At 46.0% G+C, this 25,116-nt stretch overlaps 1 protein-coding gene across 1 annotated transcript; it reads right to left on the reverse strand.

Annotated features, from left to right (window-relative positions):
• Window positions 1-8,902: 8,902 nt before the first annotated feature.
• Window positions 8,903-20,676, reverse strand: LOC144144170 (antimicrobial peptide microplusin-like). The gene is made up of 5 exons (XM_077675542.1): window positions 20,523-20,676; window positions 20,175-20,236; window positions 15,966-16,052; window positions 15,328-15,354; window positions 8,903-9,116 (listed from the first exon to the last, which is right to left on the reverse strand). Exons 1-5 carry the CDS (start codon window positions 20,596-20,598, stop codon window positions 8,979-8,981), a joined length of 390 nt encoding a protein of 129 aa, XP_077531668.1. The 5' UTR covers window positions 20,599-20,676; the 3' UTR covers window positions 8,903-8,978.
• Between the last annotated feature and the right edge of the window lie 4,440 nt (window positions 20,677-25,116).

Below are 25,116 nucleotides of genomic sequence, written 5' to 3' on the forward strand. Positions count from 1 at the left end.
TTTTGTTAACTGCCGGGCGGTCGCCGCGAGGCCCGCGCTCACCTGCGCGTGCAAGTGAGTGTACTTACAGTCGACCACAATAACATTCCACGACCGTTTTCATCATGCATTCCAGTCCCTAATTAAGCTAAACAGCCTTTACAAACGATGAAAAAACCGGCAATGGTATCACAAGGTTCCTAATCTAAAACACACGCACTAAGGCTCCGGTGCCCAAAAGAAAATATTAACAATGGGCAATAGAACCCGCGAAGAAGAAGGGGGGAGAGAGAGAGAGAGAGAGAGAGAGAGAGAGAGAGAGAGAGAGAGAGAGAGAGAGAGAGAGAGAGAGAGAGAGAGAGAGAGAGAGAGAGAGAGAGAGAGAGAGAGAACAAACGAAAAAAGTTGGTGCAGCTTGCACTAGTGGCGCAAGGCTTGAAGAATAGAAAATGCTTGTGCAGCAGCCCATAAGACCTCGACAAGAGGCAGTGAGAAATAAATATTTATTCTCCCTGTTCCAGTTTGGTGCTCTGATTGCTTTCAGAAGTGGACAAAAGAATGGAAATGCTTGCATGGAGGGGTCGGCGCGTCTTTAAATAAGTCGCTTTGATCTCATGATCATATTCATATTATTGGGCCTGTTGAGCGTAGTCTCAATAGGAGCAGAAAGAATTGAACGCGCTTGTATAGCCGTTTGTTGGAGTTTCGTATGGGGCAGTCAGTGTTCGACGTCACTGTATGGTGTGCATAGGGGAAGATTATTGGCTTCAGGAAGATTATCAGAAATAAAAATGTTTCCACAAAAGCTTGACATGGCTGCACAGAAACTACATGTTGAACCGAATATTTTCTTTATGTATGCCATGTCAAAAGCCTCATCAGTAATAAAAATATCTTCACGGCAGCCTGCTGCATTTCAGTGTAAAGTCAATGAAAGTTTAATGTAGCATAACTTGGAAAGTAGAACTTTGGAAGAATGCATTGGTAGGTCACTATTAATTTTTTTTCGATAAAAGCTCACAATAGTCATTTTTAAGGCGGCTGCTAGTGCTTCAGGGTGTTTTTCTATCAATTTTCACCGTCAGTCAGGGTTCTCTGCCTTATCATTCCACTGTAAACTTCGGGGCGGTGATATGAAAATAAAGAAACGGTGGCGGCTGTTTTATTGATTGATTGATTGTAGGGTTTAACGCGCCGACGCGACGCAGGCGATGAGGGGCGCAGTAGTGGAGGGCTCCGGATTGTTTTTGACCACCTGGGGATCTTTAACGTGCGCCGAAATCTCGTACTCACGGGCATTTTTGCTTTTCGTCTCCATCAGAAAAGCGGCCGCCGCGGGCTGTTTTATTACATAGCCGGTAAACATCTCAGAAAGTGTCGCCTGGATTGAAAGCATGACTCCGTGGCCTTAATCAAACCAACTGACGTAGAGCGTCTTGCCACTCGCGTGCCTCGTGAAGTAGCAATGATTAGACTTGCAACGTTTTACGTCCCGCAATTCTCTGCTTGCGCCATACGGTGGTGTCGTCTCGTTTAAGCGGAATAAAATTACGCTAATTTTTGCGCACCTACAGGTGATTTTGCAAGCCAGGACACCCCCTGCGGCATCGCGACCTCCACCGTTAGCGTGCGTCGCCGCGATAGGTGTTTGCAGGGCGTCACTACGTTCGAAACGGTCACACAGAACACTACGTTGCCCGTTGATATCGCGGCCGATTTCCGAAAGGCACCGATGTATTTTCCCCGCTGGTTTCCTTTTCATCCTGGGCTTACACAGTCCGTGCATTGCATCCAACCATTGCGGCGACGAACCGCCCCATTCTTCCACCCTGCGTTTACGATGTTTAATTCGACGCTGATGATGGATGTGGAAGATATTGTACCGAGTACGTTTCTTGACAATGAGTGCACACGCAAAGAGAAAAAATAATCGCACTCCTAAGAGCCCGACCAAATATAACAGACGACCATTATGTTTCTCCAAGCAGACGATGGCTAGGCGACGTGCAGCGATCAAAATTCGAACTGTTCAGACTCAAAACTCGTATGCGCGTTGTTTATATGTTTATTTCTGTTGTCTCACAGTAAAAGAATCACAGATAGCATTGAGTTAAATATAAAATACACCGAAAATAGTTGTACCAAGAATAACCGTTGTTTGAGTAAGTAATTTTTTTTTTCCTGAAAATGTTTTCAGTGACGACGACTTTTTCTTTTTCCTTTGAAGATCATTCATTCTTGGGAATAAAACATATATAAACGACTTTATAATCAAGTGGTTATATTGTCAGCCGCTTATATTACTAATCATGGGTATAGACAGCTGCAATATAACGACCTAGTTTTTGTAACCGCAGGGAGTCAGGTAGCCGCCACACAACACTTGTGGGCGGAGCTGCTGTCACGCTTTTACCCTGTCATCAATTTTTTTTTATAGTCATCTCATTGAAGACCAAAAGTGGGGTTAAAGGGAAGCTGAAACGCTTTCCAAAAAAGAAAAAAAAAGAGTTAGATGTGGGTTTATATAGTTTGTCGCACGCTGACTCCGCATATTGCATGGAAAGTCATCATACACAAGGGCGACCATCATTGATCTGGCAAACCGCGCGCTCCCATTTGAAAGAGGCGCGCGCTTCCTACATCACGCCTCTCATTGGTATCACCCTTTATGACGTCAGGGAGGACACCCTTCAGCCGCGCTGGCTTCACATTAGAACCGATGGCGGGTTAGCGGCGCTTCCCTTTCCCGCGATAAAGCGTGCAGTGCAGTGTCTGCAAAACACTGCAATTTCATTTTCCAACATTTTGACCTGTTGGTTCAGGTATCTTAGAACTTGGTTTTGCCCTACACCACCGATATCTGCAAAACAGTGACTGTGGCGTCGGCTGAAGGCTTTCGTTAAAACATGACAACCAGCACAGGACGTTTCTATTGCTCTGGTGAAGGTTAAGTACTGCCTCAACTGTTTGTTAAAATCATTCACAACCACGATGGTTGAGCGCGAAGGTTTCTCGTGATGGATTCTTTGGTTGGCCAATCTCACACTGCGAGTGTGTGCCACTCTGGAGGTACGCACCACTTTTCTAGAATAGCCACAGCAACTTTTGGGTGTGCACTCCGTAGGCCTATAGCGTCTGGGTTTGGGATGTAGGGCGCGAATCGGTGCCTGCTGCTTGGCGTTCGCTTCGACCATGTCGAACTGGAGCAATAGACGCCAGCTTCATAACGCGAGGGAGCCAGGTTCGATTCCGGCCAAGGGAAGCGTTTTAAATGCAGAGCATTTCTTTAACTCACGATGTCACCCGGCGTTGGCGTGCCTCGGCGTCCGCAACAGCCGTTCCAGGTGCGCCCTCTCCCCCACTCCTCCTCTCCCGCATCACGCTACCCTCCTCGCTCTCAACAACAGGTCCGCACCCCTCCCCCTACACTATATAAAGAAATAATACTTACCGGCGCCTGGTTTCGATCCCACGACCCTGCGGGCGGAACGCAAGGTACATGGTGCTCTACCCACTGCGCCACAAAGCCGACACAGAATGGAAGGCTACGAACGCGCCTTGTATCCTTGACTCATTCAAACTACGTCAAGAAGCTGCTGATACAACGCATTCACTACCACCAACTCCCCAAACACTAAACGTTAACGCAATACACCCACCCCCTATGCGACGCATTTACTCGAGTCCCCCTCGCGGGGAGATGGGCCCTTTATTTTTCTTTCACTTCACCCACGATCAGTCATCATCATTGTCAGAGAAAGTTGGCTTTCCTGCAGGGTGTATTCGCATACAACGGCATCAGTGAGGACACCAAAGCTTCGCTTTAATACACAGGTAGCCATTTATGTCTAAGATTCAGCGATATTTTATAAACAATGTGCCACAGAAAAGCTTGTATGTACAGTCGGCCAAAATATTAACTAGCGTGCTCGAGCAGCAACTTTTCATGCCTCAGCGACGTACGACGGAAGACAAGTTGCAAACAGGTCGAGATTAAGTGCATGCTCAGAAACCTCGATCAGCTGGGTCCATCGTCTGCTAGGCTATTCCTTCTTAAGAGCGTCATGAGATAGAAAAATCGCCGCTCGCGCAAAAGTACGTGCTCTGCGCGAAAGAAAAGCGTTTATGTGCTCTGGACGAATACGCGGGGCAGTTCTGTTACCGGTACATGCATAAATCAACAAACGAACTTTGATGTTCAATTATCTTTGTTCATTGTCTCCGTCCCCACAGACAACTCTCTCTCTCTCTCTCTCTCTCTCTCTCTCTCTCTCTCTCTCTCTCTCTCTCTCTCTCTCTCTCTCTCTCTCTCACCACGCACACACATACACGTACACACATACGATTTTGGCCTGATTTTGGCTGCGGTGCTACGGTGCCTTTTCGGCCCCTGCATAGTTGTTCGATCCATGGCGTCTGCCTGTTTGACGTATTTGTTCTTGAAATCTTGCCGCATACTGGTGCCTCCGCAGCATCACTGGCCGTGGGGCTTGACACGTGTATGTGCATTGCGCATTCTGCTATGATAATACAGCCACCTCATAACGCAGTTAGACTACAATTGCGTTACTTTTGTCAACAATCGCTAAGGGTTTGTGATAATAAATCGTTGGCCTGTTTCACCACAGCGATATTTAAGCAGTTACCGCTATTTGGACAAAGGCCGTATACGCACTTTTCGCTTCCACTTTTTTTAGTGTTGCACGATGGAGAGTTGGGCGAGTTGGTATTGCGACATGGTTCTTTAGAAACAGCGCCTTAAAACACGACCCCAAAGAAAAGAACCAGACAGGAAGAGCGCGGATTATCAACTGAGATTTATTCAGAACGAAGAAACATTTATACATAAAACAACGAATCTGCGCATGCGCTATGGTGAGAATCACACCTAAACACTGAAAGAGATAACAGGAAGGAATTACATTTGCTCCTGCGTTTGACAACAATCAAGAAAAGCCACTTCTTTCTCGTGTAGACAAACGGAGGCCTCTCTAACGCACTTTTCACCAAGCCTGGTTAGGTTGAAAGCCTCTATAATTTCTCGCTTAAGCTGACTGGGATGACGGAACAGTACAACGGTTTTATCTAAATGGTGCTGAGAGGCGCGAGGAACATGAATGACAGTGATCCGACAAATGAGATGTCGGTGTACCTTTCAAGGAATTAAAGTGCTCTCTTAAACGCACGTTTAAACACCGGCCCGTGTGGCCTGACCACATAACAAAGGTATTTGGTGAACAACACCAACGCAGCATGGAACACACTTATTCTTGTGATTAACAGAACACTTGTCATATCTACCGGCTTCATTACTTTTGCTTCCTTCTGTCTACTAAGGCACAGACTTTACCTAGTTTATCCGGTGCCGATATGGCAACCTGCACCCCATATCTGGAAGCAACTATTTTTAGCCTATGAGTAGTCCGGTGAACATATGGAACCACGGCGTACTTTTTGTGTTGTACTACTTCCTTATCTTATCGCGACCTCTTATCATTTTGACAAGTTTGTTGCACGCTGATGCCAAAGCACTGGTTGGAAAACCTGCTTCGTTTAGTTTTTTGACCTGTTCTTTACAACTTTAATTCATTGAGTGTATGCATGGTTTTGACAACGCTGAACGAATGCTAGAAAAGGCAATTCAATATCTTTACGAGTTTACTGTGGCCGGATTTGTTATTGAACAATGACTTGACTGATCTAGGTTTGAATTTCGAGCAAACATGGTCGTTACCAAATTTTAATGAAAGGTCCAGAAATGGGATACAAGAGTTCTTCATGGCATCAAATGTGGACTTCAGGCCTATACCTTTCTTTTTAAGTATCTTCAGGACGCTTATCAGCAATCACTAAATAATCGTCTACATACCTGGAAACTTTTCTAACCATTTTTGACAGGCCTTCATCCAAAGCACGATCAACTTTACTCAGGAAAATATCACTTAATATGGGCGCCACCTTATAACCTTTTAGTGTTACCTTGATTTATGTGTCGTTTTGCTTTAGGGTGTTTCCTATCAACGAATATCCCTGGCGCATACGTGAGCTTCGACGGAAACCAGTGCATGCCAGGTTATAATATGCAGGCGCACAGCACAAGTAACCCATGGCCGCTCGATGGAAACATCGAGCGGCCGTGAGTGGCCCATCAGATAACGCAGGGCACCGTGGGCAGACGAATTAGGCCGCCTTAAGCAACTTGCAAACTTATGGTACTTCGGTCCTTCGGAGCGGTATTTTCCCATTCTAGACAAATGTCTTCTTCCCACGGCATGTATACCTGCCAAATAGGTAGTGCTGTGGTCTTGGTTCTCCTACTTTGTAAGAGCATTATTTCCCTTATATCTGGGAGAAAAATTTCTATCACGATCGGAACCTTGTTTTAGTTTCGCTGAAGTGTGGTTTTTGAACACAGTTCTACGCCTTGCAGCGAAAGTGAACCGACGCGTTTAAACAAACAGGTATGTCGTGAACAAGGTGTCTTTTTTTCCGGAACATCAAATAAACATCCCGGTCAAAAATATAGCAGTATTCACCATCCTTCCTATCTCTAGCATCAGATATGAAAATTCATGTCCGTCGGTGTAAAAAAAAAAACGTATTATAGCGTTTTACAAAGCATAGAACGTAGGGTAGTATATCTGCTGTCATTATGCACGGCCACCTCAGCTGTCGCTACCGTATGTTATTATAGAACATGGGTCGGCAACCTGCGGCCCGCCGGGAAGTCTTATGCGGCCCCCGACGATTTTAACCTCAAATGGGGTTAGACAGGAACAAAGCAAGATCGCTTCCAGTTGGCATCTTCATATTTTGTTGTCTTCACACTTAGCCACATAACGTCCTCACTTCCTTTATTTGCACCGGTCCAAAAAGAGCCCCATCCGGCCGTCCGGCCCTTGCCGCGTCGGCTTCACGCAACTCAGCCCTCCACGCGAAATGTTGCCGACTCCTGTTATAGAACATCGTGACATAATATCCCGCTTAGGAACACGGCTTGGGAACAGAAATCTGGTTCGGCGTTCGTGCATACTTTTCAAGCATTAAAATCGTGCAAATAAGGGCTATCGACAACAGCAACGAAAAAATAAACGATAGAATTCTCCCTGTGGCGAACCTCCCCAGGAAACGCGACGATAAGAGCGTAGCAAAGGCGGCAGCTCCGGACGGAAGTCCAGCTGTGACCTACTCCTGGCGGATTTTCGTCTCCGCTCTTGGCTCTTCCGGCATCGCGCGCACAGTTGGGGGTGGAACATCAGGCCACTTTTATTTGCGTATTGTGCCACTTATACTGCAGGTATTATGAGAATATTTCATTCACGGGAATAATTCAATGTGTACCTGCTGCTGGTCAACTTTTATAAAAGAAAAAAAAACTGGAAAGAAATAAATAAAAAATGGTAGTATTTCATACAAACACGTAAAAATATTTATTACGTCCGTAACCTGACACGTACAAATAAATTCTCGCTAGGCGCGTGCATATTTCTTTCGCGAAAACAACAATATACACAAAGAAACGAGAATGATCACTGAGGCCACTATGCCTCACTATCTTGTAAACGCATCGCATGCTTCCAGCTGGTAATAAACATGGGAACGTACCCTGGCGTTTCTGTCTGCGCCTAAATATGCGTGAAGCCAGTGCAAGAGCATGCACACAGGCTTGCGGTAGAAAAAAAAAATCTGCACTAGCATAGCAGGTCCTGCGCTCAAAATACGTGTGCCAATTTCTACAACGAAGCGCACTGTGTTGCAATAAATTATGCATGATCATTAGGTTTTTGATTGACTCATTGATTCAATAACTGACTCATTTATTGGTTGATTTATTGACGGAATTGTTGATTTAAGCGTTGTGGTTGAAGGATTGGGAAAATTACGCCTGAATAAGATAATTCCGTCGGTGTCACTTTACCCTTCTTTTTTTTGTTTTTTGCTAATGGTGTATCTAAGTCTTAACTCCACGTCCTGTCAGTGTACGGGTACCGTATAGGCCGTGCAGAAAAGCCGTGTAGAGTGAGTGGGTCGTGTACCGGAAAGCCTTAACGAAGCGATTAATAAATATTTGATTTTGACAAAATTATAAAAATAAGCAATGGCCGAGAACAATTTCGGAACCCCCGCCCCCCCCCCCCCCCCCCCCCCGCCCTCCGCTCTTTCCCGTTTTTTCCCCGGGTTATCAGCGTCTATATGCCCATATTATTGTCTTTTTTTCGAATACATTGTCAGTGTATGACAGAACCGAAAAAATGACCTAAAGTATATTTGATGAAACGGCCATCCCTAGTTCGGTAAAAGGGCGTCTTGTGAAACAGCCTTGTAGGAAATGTTGTTCGGTAAAGCCTCCGAGAACCGACGGAATCAAAGCCCCTGCTCTTAGGCCCCCGCCGGAAAACCTCAAGGGTGCCAGGAACCAGCTATTTATTCTTTGCAGTGCTGAAATTTTACCTGTCGTATAGGACAAGTCCAAATTCGCCCACCTTACACAAAATACGGGAGTTGTTGGTTTGCTTGTAGCGTCATCTCGACGCTTATTCGAGATGGCTTCTTCCGAATTGTTTCCCTTTATATATTGGATAGGCGGCCGATCCCGGTTCATGGCAAAGTGTCTCTCATAAAGCTCTGGGTGTAAAAGTGTTAGAATGAGATTGCCTTGAGCTCGTCTGAAGAGGCCAGCCGGGTTGGGCCAAAAGTCTACTTTCGTGTTACCAGCACTTCTTTTTTCGGGCTTTTTGATGCGGTTAGCTTTCACAGCTATACGAGTTAGGCCGTGCTATGGTCTGAAGCTGTCTCAAGTAGGTATTCATGCCCACACACGTACCGTTTTTGTGGAAATTTGCATCCCATGCAGTCAGCACGACACTGTTTAATTTAGGTGTTCCCATGACTGCTGTAGTGACTATCCTTGAGGAAACAAGTATTCGTCCTGAAAAATTCTTAATTGTTTATTGACACTGTTGCGCCCATGCGTCACGCGGGTCGTCGCCATTGAGTTTTCAGTTCCACTGACTCCATCCTGGATGACGCGACCAGACTGGCTCCTGTGACCAATATGGCCAGGCTTGTCCTGGGTAATAGCCCCTCTGCAGGTCGCAGCGACTGGCCACGTGGTGGATAGCTTCAATCTGCCCGGGCTGCACGGAAGCATACAAAATACTTGAAAAATAACTTTTGAGGCAACAATTCAATATTGTTTCTGCAGCGCCTTACACTAGCCGATTGGGTGCTCCCACCCTTCTTGCCGTGTGCATAAAAGTATAAGCGATGCTCATGTGCTACACTATCAAGCTCGAATAACGGTAAAGGCAGAAGCTCTTCACCGTCAATACTTCAGCCTGGATATAACGAAGTTGACAAAAATTCGCAGTTTTTCGTTACATGCAGCTTTGAGTTAAGGCTCGCGTGAATGAAGCAGAAGCGAAACCGAAAGACTAGATATCAGTGACGGTGAGCTCACCCTTCAAGAATTTATTTCACAGTGAAAAACGGCGTGATTTGCGTCTGCTACTTTCCTACGAGCTTGGTACGCGGCACTCCAAAGAAGCAATCTCACTCACCCCCGTATTCACAAACGTAACCTAAATATCAGTTTGGCGTTTTGACACTTTTCAGTGCCTTCACGCTTTTCAAACACCAAAATTATGCTAAAATGGCGCCTTTTCGTGAACTTGATGCTGAACTTGATGCCCGACGCCACCAAGGCACACGAATGCCCATGGTGCCTTCGACAGCCACGGTAGACGCTCAACTCCCAACCGCCTATGGCAGGACATGCCGCCAGGCTCTTTCACCCCCGGCAATGGCGCAACGCGGCATGATGGCCGGGGGCCCCGCCAGATGGACAAGGGTCAGGGGCCCCTTGCAAGGGTAAAGGCAGCTTTCCAGACATTAAATCCCCTTTCAAGGGTCCGCACTCGACCAGGGACGCCTGTACCCATTAAAGATACCGGTGGGTGCCCGGCGGTACCAGGGTTCGAACCCAGTGCCTCACGCATACAAGACGAGTGCTGTACCTCTGAGCCATCGCTGCGGTTAAACCCACAGCACTTTTCTCATTTCAATAAAGTTGCACTCACTCACTCACTCACTCACTCACTCACTCACTCACTCACTCACTCACTCACTCACTCACTCACTCACTCACTCACTCACTCACTCACTCACTCACTCACTCACTCACTCACTCACTCACTCACTCACTCACTCACTCACTCACTCACTCACTCACTCACTCACTCACTCACTCACTCACTCACTCACTCACTCACTCACTCACTCACTCACTCACTCACTCACTCACTCACTCACTCACTCACTCACTCACTCACTCACTCACTCACTCACTCACTCACTCACTCACTCACTCACTCACTCACTCACTCACTCACTCACTCACTCACTCACTCACTCACTCACTCACTCACTCACTCACTCACTCACTCACTCACTCACTCACTCACTCACTCACTCACTCACTCACTCACTCACTCACTCACTCACTCACTCACTCACTCCATGCAGTTTAAAACTTCCGTGGGTCTGTTTTGCCGAAGTGTGCTAGAACGACTAAGCGTGGCGTTCAAGGCACAAAATTTGACTAATGACGATGCCGGGCATGTGATTTGTCTGAAAAAATTGATCTGCTCTGTGACATCCCGCAGCGACAAACGTCATGCTTGCTTTGCGTAATGTAACCACGCAAAGAGCTTCTTTCGCATTAAATGGTGCGCTAATAATCATCACCACTGCACTACTACGATCGCAATGATTGGTGATTAATTTGAATTGAGGTGAAGCGTACCCAAAGTAGTTATTTTAATGCTCAAACCTTAAAGTAATTCAGTGATTCAGCTTCACCACAATCCACTCGGTTGTACAATCCCTGTCACCACCCAAGCGAATTCGACGAGTAACTGCAACGTGCATGCAAACCATTTTGGCTCAAAAATGTGATTTTGAGTCAAATCACATTTTTTGCGCAGTGCACCACGAGATTGACGTTCTGCATCGCGCAATGCCACAGCGCAGACCGAACTTTTCAACCAAATCCTGTGATCGAAGCCACCGTTCGCCGAGATTTCATTGTTGGCTGCGTGAACTCGATAATCAGGTGCATTGTAGTGAGTATGAACCACACGACTGTGGAGTGTAGATATAATGTTAAGTGAACCTGGTGCCTGCGCCGGGTGACTGTTACATCAGACGGGTTCGACTGAAACCTTGATAGTCACCATTTGCGGTTTCTACCATCCACATTTTAACCTGTATTCACACTAGGTCGCATTCAGTGTGAGCGCTTGTTATGTATGCTATCACCACGCATCACCGTGTATAGACAAGGATCCGCTTTGACGGCTGGTGGTAGCACGACTCAAACACGTTCTATAGCATTATCTTTGTGCTATACATAATTTATTACATCATGCTACCTTATGTTACCTTCCGGCAGCCTTGCTACCGAAAGGTGACATAGGAGTGTTTCCCGTCAGTCGACTGCTCCAGGCACCAAAAGTTGGTAGAGTCTGTTTCAATAAGTCAGTGTCTGTTTCAATGAACTACTACATTCTCCCATTTGCTTTCCGTGGTTTTCTTGACTGCCAACCCTTCTTTCTGTCTTATTTCAACGAGCCCCTCATTTCCTATTCTGATTCGCTACATGCATAGCGAGGGCCTCTGTTCTGGCAGTCTTGGTGCCATAGGGAGCTTAAGAGGGTTCAACGCTGGAAGACTACTATCGACATTTCGTAGTCACTAGAGTCACGGCCCGGGGTTTAAAAAGAAGGTCCCCTTCACCCCGAGTAGTCCGAGTGGCGCTGGCTACCACCCCAAGCGCAGGAAACAAAAATACCTTAACATAAACACCCAAGAAAGTGAAGGGGAAAATAGCCCCTCCGGTAGCGTAGTAGTCATCGCACCAGACCGGTGTTCTGGAGGTCGTGAGTTTGGATTCCACCCGGCGGGCATTTTTTCTACACTTTCTTTCTGTCTTTCCAAATTCTTTATCTTTTTCAATTCTCCCCTTTGCTTTCCGAGGTTTTCTTGACTGCCATCCCTTATTTCTGTCTAATTTCAACGAGCCACTCATTTCCTATTCTCATTCGGTATATATGACTTTGCCTTGCTAAGTAACTCGGGGGACGAATTGAAAGCATGATTACCGCACTGGACAAGCAGAGTAGAATCGTGGGCCTGAAAATTAATATGCAGAAAACTAAAGTAATCCACAAGAACCTCGGGAGAGCACAGTGGTTTGAGATAGGTGGCGAGGCAGTGGAAGTGGTAAGCGAATATATCTACTTAGGCGAAGTAGTGACCCCAGATCCCAACCACGAGGCAGAGATAATTAGAAGAATAAGAATGGGGTGGAGTGCACTCGGCATGCATTCTCAGTAAGTGAATGGCAGCCTACCATTGTCCCTGAAGAAGAAAGTGTATGACAGCTGCATCTTACCGGTGCTCACCTACGGGGCAGAAACTTGGGAGACCACTAAAAGGGTTCAACTTAAATTGAGAACGACTCAGCGAGGAACGGAACGGAAGATGATAGGTGTAACATTAAGGGACAAGAAGAGAGCGGAGTGGGTCAGGGAACAAACGCGTGTTAAGGACATGTTAGTAGAAATTACAAAGAAGAAATGGGCGTGGGCAGTGGATGTAATGCGAAGGCCAAATAACCGTTAGCCATTAAGAATAACAGAGTGGATCCCTAGAGAAGGCAAGCGTGGCAGGGGCCGGCAGAACGTTAGATGGCCAGATGAGATCAAGAAGTTTGCAGGGATAAATTGGTCGCAGTTAGCACAGGACCAAGACAATTGGAGATCTATGGGACAGGCATCTGCCCTCCAGGGTGCGTAGATGGGCTGATGATGTGTGTGTGTATATATATATATAGTATAAGTAAAGAGTCGGATACACAGCAAGAACAATAACAAACAAGGTTTACTTACGTAGCGGCAACGGGACTTGCCTTCATCAGAGTAAAGTTACATGATTTTGCTGTTGCAAACATTTCGAACACATTTCTTATATAGGTTTGCAGAAAACTGTGAGAAGGAGCGGGAAATGTTTCGGAAATGGAGAGTGTGAATACTGTCGGGCTACGCCTATGTTACAAAAAAAAAAAGGTGGGGGGAGCGAGAGAGAGAAAAAGGGGTCGTGTTAACAATGCAGCGTTCAAGGTTGCACCATGACGGGTCAACGTATGCCGCGCGGGCTGCAAGTTCAGACAATGGGGGAAACTGGACAACCGCGGTTTGAAAAGAAAGGGAAGAGTATACAGTAAGGTATTCAGTGGCTGGGGAGACTGGTTGGGGCGGAAGCGAAGATGGGTGTGCCCCCCGCGGACGGAGAGAATAGATAGGGGGCACCAAAGAGCATTTCACAGAAGCTAGCAACTGAACAGGAAATAGGTAGGGTCACAAAAGGTTAAACATGAATAGATCACTATTATTCACTAGTCACTATTATTCACTAGATCACTAGTGAGGAATAGATCACTAATAGATATCTATTCATGTTTAACCTTTTGTGACCCTACCTATTTCCTGTTCAGTTGCTAGCTTCTGTGAAATGCTCTTTTGTGCCCCCTATCTATTCTCTTCGTCCGCGGGGGGCACACCCATCTTCGCTTCCGCCCCAACCAGTCTCCCCAGCCACTGAATACCTTACTGTATACTCTTCCCTTTCTTTTCAAACCGCGGTTGTCCAGTTTCCCCCATTGTCTGAACTTGCAGCCCGCGCGGCATACGTTGACCCGTCATGGTGCAACCTTGAACGCTGCATTGTTAACACGACCCCTTTTTCTCTCTCTCGCTCCCCCCACCTTTTTTTTTTTGTTGTAACATAGGCGTAGCCCGACTGTATGCACACTCTCCATTTCCGAAACATTTTCCGCTCCTTCTCACAGTTTTCTGCAAACCTATATAAGAAATGTGTTCGAAATGTTTGCGACAGCAAAATCATGTAACTATACTCTGATGAAGGGAAGTCCCGTTGCCGCTACGTAAGTAAAGCTTGTTTGTTATTGTTCTTGCTGTGTATCCGACTCTTTACTTATACTACTTCTGCGCGCTTTCTGAGTTTATCTTTCTATATATATATATATATATATATATATATATATATATATATATATATATATATATATATATATATATATATATATATATATATATATATAGATATATATATATATATATATATATATATATGAGTGCATTACGTAAATTCTCCGTTGACATTTTTGTGTAACTTTAAGAGCCGACAATTCGGGCTGGAAGTTTCACTGCGCTAATTGAAGGACACTTACCGCGTAACTTAAGCGCCGTAATACGGGTTGCTGCATTGGTGCCACACTGGATTTCAATGGCTTTTGATGCTATCGGAATCTTCGAAATATTGATTTTGAGGTTGTTGTTTTTTTGTACAAGCGACCCTGCAACACTTTTTTATACTTTTTTAGAAATCCAAAAGGAACCATGCAACAACCTTTCCAACTTTTTTTCTATATCCTTAATGCTTTCAGAAGGTAGTCAACCAACACATCCAATACTTAGATTAAGGGGTCGCAAAGTACTTCAGCCAAAAATTACTGATCAATGCCCATCAGGTAACCTATAAACCTGATCAAAAGGTTTTTCTCTCTTCCCTGTCTTGGCGTTCTTTGGCCACTGGAATTACGTCATTACAGCGGTGTAAAGGCTATTGGTCGGCTTTCCTTCAGTTGCAGCAATGAACGCATTCAACAGCCACTTTAAAAAGAAAGCCACAAAAGCAAGGCAGAAACGGAACACGTATCTGCTGCGAAGGGTAAATCACGCAGTACCGCTCCTTGCTGGCGATAACTGTAGCTCTCGCAGTGCTTCCAGACGTGCAGGAAACAGGGACAGAGTTTATCGGAATTGTTGCAGAGTCCCTTTAATATCGACTCCTTGTTCGCTAACGTGCATGCTACTAGAAACACGTTCGCAATATGTTCGATGTCGACCTGCGTTCGATCTTTCAGCGAATCGGCGGGGACGATGGCAGCAGGGAAGCATCCCGTCACAACACGCGTTTGGCGGGGAAAATGCCTATGAATCAGCCGAACGAACACAGAGCCTTGTCTACGCCCAGGAGGCTTTAACCTTGTAATTAGGCGATCTACTTTAGTGTCGCCTGAAAACGGTCGATTCTTGTTGAAAAGGCATTGCTACAAACAAGGGCCATTTGCTCGCCTCATTGCAGTCGTCCTCTGAAACTTACTGCTCATAAAGTAATGTCTAATATGTAATGTAATGTAAGTAATGTCGAGTAATGTCGAACTAAATGTCGAATACCCAAGGAGGCTTTTCGATTTGAACTCACCGTGAAGAACAGGGCCATATTTCGATCCTACGCAGCAAAAAAGAAGAAAAAAACAATAATTAGACGCGGATGAGCGGTACGTCCTCAGACTTACCATTCGTTTCGCTTAGATTAATGCAAGCTATACATCATGCATTACAAAAATGAGCACAAAAGAGAAATTCTTTATTGTTTATCCAGTGAGTACCCCGCTTTGCGAAAGAGCGTTACAGCTGGAGTAAATGAAAGTATCTCTGGAAAAGCATGTAAAAAAATCAGTTATGTATACAAGTGTGTTTAAATATGTGTGGAGTGGTACTTTTTTTATAGTAGCCTCGGCAAATTGTCCATTTAACGTTGCTGTCATTTCCACACACCGACACATAAGAATTACTTGAGTATACGTATATATCTTCTATAGTTCTTTATAAAAAATTCAATGAACGAAATACAAATTGGCGTATGCAGCACGTATACCTATGCCATGTCGGGAATTAGACTACCGTAATCACTCTACCATAGGGATCCTTTTTTCCCCGGTTCTACGTTTCTGCTTTGGTAATTATTCTACCACGCTTATCCGAAGAAGCGTCAGCAATGTTCCGTCAGTGTCGTTGTACTCGGATGTATTATATACGTTTAAACAAAGAATTGCGTACCAGGTTTCCATAGCAGAGCCTTCTGATCGTGCAAACCCGGTTGAAGCACCCGAGTCTCAACGTGGCGTAGTCAAAGATCCAGTTGATCTGAAATATACAAAAAAAAAATTGTACGGACGAAACGCCACTACAATGTCGCCCACGGGTAATTTGAAATTTGGGCTACAGGTTCGACGAAAAAAACCGGTTTTCCGTAATTACGTTTGAACGACGGAGTTAGAGGGCAGCTTAGGCGACCCCAAGTATCGGGATATCCCTCACCGGGTAGGCGCCCTAATATGTGCACCCGAGCTGGAACAATGAAGATGTACTTATAAGATTCGTAATAGCTCAACCAAGCGAGCGAAGAGGCAAGCACCGAAATCCACCACCGTCGTCAACTGTGCGACTATACTTCGGAAGCAACGAGCAACGGCACAATGCTTAAAATACAGATCGAACGTATTCGAAAGTGTTTGGGCGGATTGCAATGCAAAGAGTCTCAAGAAGCAAGATTACAAAGCCCTTCGGGAACGCGGCGCAGAAGCAATCAGGTGTTGAACTCGAAATTTATGCGTTCGCTTTCACAAGAAGTGCTCAAGTGTCCTGGAACTTTTTTTATAAACGATTAGGTAAATGCAGACCTGTGTATGAGCGCACAGAGAGCATCTGTATGCTCACGAGGGTGCTGATTTGGGCCTGTTGGTATGACATGACGGAACCTTGAAGCGTAATATTTCTACGTAATATTCACAACCCTTCCACTGTTGTCTCGCTCATCGTGGCTGCTGAATGCAGAGCGCGGACGTACTCGTACTGCTTACCAAAACGCATCCTCGTACGCTTGCTCTTCGGAGGAGTCAACCCATCGGTGGGACACGGCGCCAGAATATGCAGAATCTTGAAATCCGAGTGGCATCGGCAGGCCAGGATTTTCCGACAGTTTCTTTGGGAGCAGCTCCTACACGTCGAAGGAACGTCAAGAACGCACCGGCTCTTCTGGGAGTACTTGAGCCTGGCTTAATGCACAACGGAGTTCTTCTGGCAGCTTCAACTTAGAGATCTTCGACACCTCACCCCAGCGAAGCGTCTTGCATCACAGTGTTCGGTGCATGTTCCGGAGGGACTGCAACTGCCTGATTATGTTCAGCAGGTTCTTGCTCTGGGTCCTAAGTTCGCCGAGGCACCCAAGCGCACCGCTCCGGAGCTCCTCACACTTGTGCGACAGATTGCTCGCAAAACCACAGAAGATGACGAAGCCACTCGATGCATATCGGAAGGCGTTGACATCCTAAACAAATGTAAGCCGATCAGCTCTACGTTACCTGTAAAACGTACCATTGGTCACTTGAAAGAGCACGATCTGCTCCTTCTCCCAGCTGATAAAGAAGGCGGATTCGCAGTTGTATCATCCGGAATGTTTAACTCTAAAGCCTGCGAAGCTGTGTCCGCAGTTTTTAAACCCCGCAAGGAAGTAAGCATGTTCTCTGTAAAACGTGAAGGGAAAAAGCTTTGCAATGCCCTCAACCTCAGCCATCTAGCCCGAGCGATAGACAATAGTAAGCGCGACTACCTTGAGGTATTTTTTAGTGCCAAGACCCACAAGGTTGACCTTCCGTTAAAGGTAATTGTTTCTCAAAATGGAACGTGGATTAAACCCATTGCCTGGTTTTTGCAAGAAAAATTGAGCATGTTGCTGGTAGATGACCCTTACATGGTTAAAAACTCAGATCAGGTTATCGATTTTTTTCACGTCGCACTTGAACAAGGGAATGAATGCCTTCTCCATCGACATAAAGGATATGTATTATTCAATACCTCATGCAAACCTGTTAACGTGTGTAGAAAGTGCTATTGATGACTATGGTGTTATTGCCTTCCAAAACACTACCGGAGTAGCTTGCAGTAACTTTTTAGAGCTTTTAGGTTTTTATCTTAGGTCTACCTTTATCAGGTGGAATGATCAAGCGCACCTTCAGAAGTCGGGCAATTGCATTGGATCTTGTATCGCCCCCATTCTTAGTAATCTTTATCTTTCAAGACTCGACAAGGTCGTCCGGACGTCGGTTGTTAAGATCTTTAGGTTCATTGATGATTATTTAATTCTTAATTGCAAGCGTGGCATGTTTGAGTCGGAGGCTTTCAATGTATTAACAAAAGTTAGACAGTGCCTCGGACCGCTTGAACTAACACATGAACTTCCAGACAATGGGTCAATCCGGTTTTTAGATTTATGTCTGTCATTTAAAGATAAACATGTCTGCTGGTGCTACGCACCACGAGCAAATTAGCCGCTCCTCCCCTACAACTCTGGGCATTCCAAGCTTGTGAAAAGGGGAATCGTAAAATTATGCTTCGGAAATGCCTTAAATAAATCTTGTCCTCATTTAATGAGTCCGAGCCTTGGCAATCAGGATGCGCGCTTGTCTCAGGCTGGGTACCCCAAACATGTGTTAGTTTCGGTAGCGGAAACATTGCTCAAGGAAGGGAAGAAAAAAGAGGCAACGGTGAGATCGAGGCAACGCCCATCGAAAAGCAAAAAACGGCGGTAATACCCTACGTGCACAAACTTCTTTCCCACAATTTGAAAAAGATAGCCGAGCGGTCAAAAGTAAGGGTCGTTTTTTCGGCTCCCAACAAATTGGGCAAGCTATGCAGACTGACGGATCCCAGCTTTCCCACGAAATGGACGTGCAACAAAAAACACAAAAACCGCTTTGTGGCTTGCGCAGAAGGCGCTGTTCACAGCCTTCCGTTGGACTGTGGGAAAAGGTATATCGGCCAAACAGGGCGGTGCCTCAATGATCGTCTCCGTGAACACGGCAATAACGTAAAGAACAACACTGGGGGGATGGCTTGCGTCACACTGTAAGCAGCATGGTTGTAAGCCCCTGTTCGACAAGTGCGCAGTTGTTGCCAAGCATCAGAACCAGCTTACGCGAGAGATAATAGAAGCTGACATGATAGCGAAAGCGGACCACGACTGTGTTAGTACTGCGTCCGTCGCTTTATCGAAGAAAGAGCGTGATTTTTTAATGGAGTGTGACGTGTAAGTATGTATTATGACGTGGGCCAGTGGTCATGTGTATATATATGTGTTTTCGTCTGCTAATAAAACTGTTGGAAGTAGCGCCTTGTGTGTCCCACTCTCTTGTCCCTGTATCCTAGCGCTTCAAGGTTCCGTCATCTGTATGCATACGAACCATATTCTGCGACGCCCAATGAAGAATAAGTACACTGTTTTCCCATTCACGGACGGATTACTTCCATAAAAAGTTGAAGGAGAATATCCCGAGTGGACAATCCTGATCTAAAATACAGGATTGTCCACTCAGGAAATACACTGTTTTGCCATTAACTGATAAGTGCCAGCTCAAAGTACTGCGTCCGCGACTTACCGATCATTAATCACGCGAATACCTTCCATTTTGAGTGGTATCCGCTCATACAAAAAAAAATGACGTACTCTCAATACTTGTAGCGGCCGGAACATTGAAAGGCTCCTGCAACATCATTACGTTTTTTTCAGCACGAAACTCCGCCGAAACAAACGCTGATGTCAACTCGCCGATTAGAGGAAACCACAGGAGAAGCGAGAAAATTTGTAGGGGGTGCCGAGGGGGCTTTGGACAACACGGTGTCTGCTAAGCGTTTCAGACCCTGTCCCTCCACACTCAGGTAATCTTATGGTTTAGCTCTAACACAATGCACACGAGTGACCACGATATGCCGCAAACAATACAACATTTGGCAAATGGAAGCAACGGGCATACTATTTGATTCAAAAATGTGATATGCGTTGTGGCACTCCCCAGTGCAGAACCTCATGCTGCATTGCGTGAGAGGGCAGACTGACGTTTTTAGTCAGATCGGTTAGTCAACATCGCTATTCGCGGAAAATGCATTGCTGGCTGTATAGCTCGGTCAGTTTGTGCAACTAAGTGATGCTGTTCCACAGGACTGTGTCAGAATGTACATAAATGGTCGTCTTGGATGACATCACTTTGCCCAAAGGTCACATGAGCTGGGCTTTTGTTGCTGAGCCCTTTGTGAAACTCCATTATAACCTAATGAAGTGACATGTTTGTTTTTACGATAAACGTAAAAATAAACGTTTTTTTTTTTGTTTATCGCCTTCGAGATAATGTTCAACCCTAAGAACTTAAGTGTCCACGTTGCATGAGTCCGGTGAAGACTCAGTGCCAGAAAAGAAAAGGGCGTGTGGCTTACCATGAACGGCAGCTGGTTACGGATACACCCCAGTTCTTGCCTGAGCAGCCATGCTGGCTTACCTGCGCAGAAAAACGGGCGCCGTCAAGTCTACAATAAAACATGGCTGTCAGTGCATTCAAGTTCAATTTTCTTATTATGTGGTTCTGAACGCGTGCATTGCTGCCCCTCCACATTTCAAGGTGCGTTTGTGGGGCAGACACTGCAGCACCAGACGTACAAAACAATTATGGTACACCTGCCCACTTTCTGTTAAAGACCATGCAACGTCCACGCGATCTTCTTTTCGCGCCACATAAAAATGTGTCATTGTTAGCACCTTCATAAAATAGGTTTTTATATACTTACCGCAAAGTTGCTGATGATGAGCAGTACATAGAAATGAAGCTCCTGCGAGCAACAGGCAGAAAAACAATGCTTTCATGACTTCAACTCGTGGCTCTTCGCAACAGCTTCGCCGAGTTGAAAGACTTTCGAAAGACCATACCCCGCGAGCTTTTATATAATACACGCCCACAATGTCCATCACGATCTGCAGGTTTCCGCACAAAATAGCCAGCTGTGCGCCAGACAAGGAGAACTGTGTAACAGCAATCACTTCACCGTATTCAATCGGTCAGTCCCAGCGTCAAAAATAGACTGATGTGCAGCAAGTGCGGTCCCGGGGCTGGGGGCCATTGTTATTCATCTTCCATTTTTCTCGACTTACCACGTGCGTACACGAAAGGGTGTTTTATCGGAAGAAGCTTTGCTCGCAAGGGTTCTCTATTTGACGCCGTTGCTCTTTTGCCGAAACACGCGCAGCGCTAGGGCGAGAAAATGACATCGTAAATGCACTCCTCGCTCCAAATGGCTTCGAAAGACGACAGCGTTTCGGCTACTGCCAGGCAACGCTGCTAGCTAATATGCGCAAGCATAGGAGGCTCGGTACCTGTTTTGTTGTGATTGTCAAAGCCTCCGGATCGGGGCACCACCCCCGTCGTCTAAGGTCCCTAACCGTCGTCAGCGGCAGAGCGCCGGCGCATGGGCCTCGGAGCGGAAGCGCGACGTGTGCAAAACCAGATGCTAGCCCCTTGCAGCACGCTGGGCGAAGGGGCATAAAAAGCAAAAGAAGGGGTCTCAAAAAAAGCATCTAAAGCAAAGTGATGTGTCTCAGCCTAACAGCACCAAACAAGGTCAAACCGCAATAAGCAAATCAATTCACAAAACTCGAAAACCAATACTAAAAACGGATCCGTGCTTAGACACCCATAGTGTATCACCACTAGATTATCCCAATTTCTTTCTTTCATTAGGTTGTCGATTTCATATTCCACGCACTGTCCAAGCATTTATATATTTTAACTTCTTTCTTTAGGGAATAACAGTTCGACAACACTGCAAACGTCCGCTGCAAACTCGGCAATGGTATACTGGTGCGGCAGGCTTGTTGACCAATGCTCGTACTTCGGTAACGAATGTTAGTACCAGTGCTTGTAGAGCGTACTCAGTGGTGACCCAATAGGGAATCACCGGTGCGTTATCGGTGGGTGTAATAAGGATAGCATTCTGGACATGTTGGTAATCCATTACTTGAGTACGATTGCGCAAAAAAAAAAACATGGAGTCAGAAAGAGGGGCCCACACAGAGCAAACTTCCAACTAATTTGTTTTATGCCACTGTGCAAAACTATATATTGGAATAGCAATGACTGCGAATGCGCGTGTATGATATGAAAAAAAAAATAAGAAAAAGTTGCAGGTGACATCTACGTTTGGAGCTTAAAATGTAAGACGCGATACCTTTACTTCGACTCCCAGAGAGCGTTTTGGAACGCAGTTGCTGTATTTACGATATGTTCTTCACAATAACTGAAGGTCAGTGACGAGACAAGGACTAGCAGCGATGGTTTTTAATCTCCGTGGCCCAGGAGAGACGCAGGCCCTTTGCGCTTTTGTGGCTTAAGATGCGAGCGTGAAAGGTTGCGGATGCGAGTTGTTAGTCATTTTGAGCGAGGTGCCAGTGCCAGTGTTTCAAAGGGTTTTTTCTCGGATGTCTAAGCCGGACTGAACAGTTTTGCTTTTTGTGAAAAGAGAGAGAGACAAAGGGAGTGAAGATATTTGTTGGAGAAGAATCCCTTTACTAAAAGGGGGTAACAAGATAGTAGGGCACTCAAGAGTGGAACATGAAGTCTAGGGCGCCGGGTGCAGCATCTCTTTCCCTTGCCCGCTCATCAGCCCGCGCTGATCTGGAGGTAACATCTGCCTCCCATGTCTCGATAGAAGTAAAATATACAATGTTTGCATGCCCTTGGGTATGGCTCGGTTGCTTAGAAGAGGGTGGATGTTTCCCATTTTAGAAGAGTTTTAAGTTAATGTGTGATATTCCTACCGTCCATCTTCGCCCACATAGATTTGTTGACACATGTGTTGGTTTATCCTCCACAGAGTTAGCGGTTCTTCGGCATTGAGGCCCCCTTGTAGCAAGGGGAAAAATTGTGTTCCTAGGCGTAGGATGAGGAGACGTTCCTAGCGTTCTTCATGGAGGGCAGTGCGGTAGTTGTGGCCGCAAGGAGTGCGGTATGCGAGTTCACGTGCCTCTTGTTCAATGCCTCGTTCTGTTCCAGACCCTTGTATCAGGGCGTTCAGGGGACGCTATTAACTTCCTGAATGGTGGAAGGGAGTATTTTACGGAAGCGTTTAGGTATTCAGCTTGAAGAAAGCAGTCGAACGCCCTGTGAGAGTCTGTAATGCTGTTTACGCTTCTATTCGATACTTGCGCTAGTTGGATTGCCAAGAGGATTGCCACTTCTGTTTCTTTGTTCCTGTACGTAGAATGGTCACGCAGTCTCAAATATTGTTTAAGTTGTCAACTACGACAATTGCTTTCGTACATGCCGGAGTCGGTGTATACTGGGGTCTCACGATTTTGGAACTCTCCTCAAATGAACTTGATCCTGCCACATTCCCTGTTCTTGCGTAGGTTTGGATCCATATTTTGGTAGAGGTGAGTTTTTAGGCGGAGTCGCTGTATCTGTGACATACCTATCATAGCGTGCAGTCGTTTCTTTTCTGTCTTTCATACGAGCCCGTCCCGATTTTGTTTTCGCAGCCACTCCCTTGGGGCTAGGAGAGTGGTCTCGCTTATTTCTAAAAAAGTGTTATGAAGGCACAATTTGAGGGCCTATTCATCGTCATCATTATCAACATTCTATTTAGGTCGACTGCAGGATGAAGGCGTCTTTCACTGACCTTCACCGCTGCTGTCCTGCGCTGCCCGAGTCCATTCTTTGCTTCCGAATGTTGTTATTTCATCCCTGCGTAAATTTAATGGTCTTCCCCATCTTCTAGCAAAAGCTACGCTTCAGGACAGGAGCTGGCCAGCGTACTCCCCCACTGCTAGCGCAAAGGGCGAATACAGCCGGCCGTACCAACGGAGTCATGGACTGAAGACCTCGACCACAAAAATACTCCAACCGTAAATAAAGTCTCTCTCTCTCTCTCTCTCTCTCTCTCTCTCTCTCTCTCTCTCTCTCTCTCTCTCTCTCTCTCTCTCTCTCTCTCTCTCTCTCTCTCTCTCTCTCTCTCTCTTCTAGACCCGTCTCTGACTGTCCGTTCTGTTACCCTGGGGGTCCACCGGTTGTCGTCTCAGGGTAGAAATTGCGAGGTTGAGGACTGCCTCATCTTCTGTCGTGATGATACTATTGCTTTTATTTTAACAGCGGAGCTGCTTTACGAGCCACAAGTTCGCCGTTCCAGGAAAAATAGCAAGGAAATGCTGAGCGTTCGTGAGCGCGTGCCCCGCGGTGGCCGCCGAGCGTCCCTGGCACGCGTAGTGGCGTCAGTAAAAAAAAGGTGGCAAAAATCCCAAGGAGCGAGAAAATGCCGAGCGCTCGTGAGCGCGTGCCTCGCGGCGACCGCTGAGTACCCGGCGAGCACAGTGGCTTTAGAAGAAAAAAAAACTCCAGCCTTCGCCGTAATCGAGGCAACACTTTCTCGGGACGGGAAAAACACGTTTTAGCGTACGGCCCTCGTGTGTTCGCCCTGGTGTCGTCATGCGCATGCTCACACCCTGCTTGGGAAAGGTCACCGCACCCACAGCGTTCTCTAGAAGCCATTCAGGATTAAGAAGCCATTACATCGAAGACGTCGTAGTCCTCTTCGTATATGACAATGAGTGCTAGCACCACGTTGTGTAAATAAACATGATACTGAAACTTACTATGTGTCCCTGAATGCTCACCTACAACAGCTTCGCCATTCAGGTCTTGCGCGTGAGTGCAAGCTTCCCTGATTTTTTTCTTCGGTATGGATAAGAGGCTTTGCAATATCCGGATCATGATCAGTGGCTGAATGAGACTTACAGTTCCTTTTTCTTTCTTTCCTGCTCTTCTCTTGGTTTGGCGTTTTATAATGTGGGCAATTGGTTAAAGATTTCTTATTTTTTGCGATTGTGAATTCGGCTCCACCTCTTGACTCTAGAGTCACGCCGAGCATTCTTACTTGACTGTTCTCTGGGAGGACATCCGTACCTATTTTAGGGAGATTTTTAACTTGGCCGTGTGGCGCCATCCGTCATTTGCCGAACAGAGATGCAGCGGAGACATAACCACGGGAATATTAAAAAGCAGTTTGAAAATTCATGGGATTAGACCCAATATGGCTGGTTTTATTTTAGTTCGTTTCTGCTCATAATCAATGCTGTCCTTGTTTTTTGAGAGACTGGCGTTAATACTTTGTCCCCTGTATTAGTTAGACGACCCAATGTTGGTGCCGGCATCAGTTTCGGTGGAATACACGCCGGGGTGGCTCAGGTATTCGAACACTGAAGGCGGAGCTCGAGGAATTAGATAAGGAGAACTATCATGGTGCGCTTGTACGCGCGAGAGCTGAACGGTTCCTGCTTGGTGAAGCACCGACCAAAAGGGCGCTCAGCTCTGAGAAAATATGTGCATATAAAAAC

Source organism: Haemaphysalis longicornis, unplaced genomic scaffold, assembly GCF_048455015.1.
Source record: "Haemaphysalis longicornis isolate Haplotype H1 unplaced genomic scaffold, Haemaphysalis longicornis Haplotype H1 scaffold_1, whole genome shotgun sequence".
In the NCBI taxonomy this organism is placed as follows: Eukaryota; Metazoa; Arthropoda; class Arachnida; order Ixodida; family Ixodidae; genus Haemaphysalis; species Haemaphysalis longicornis.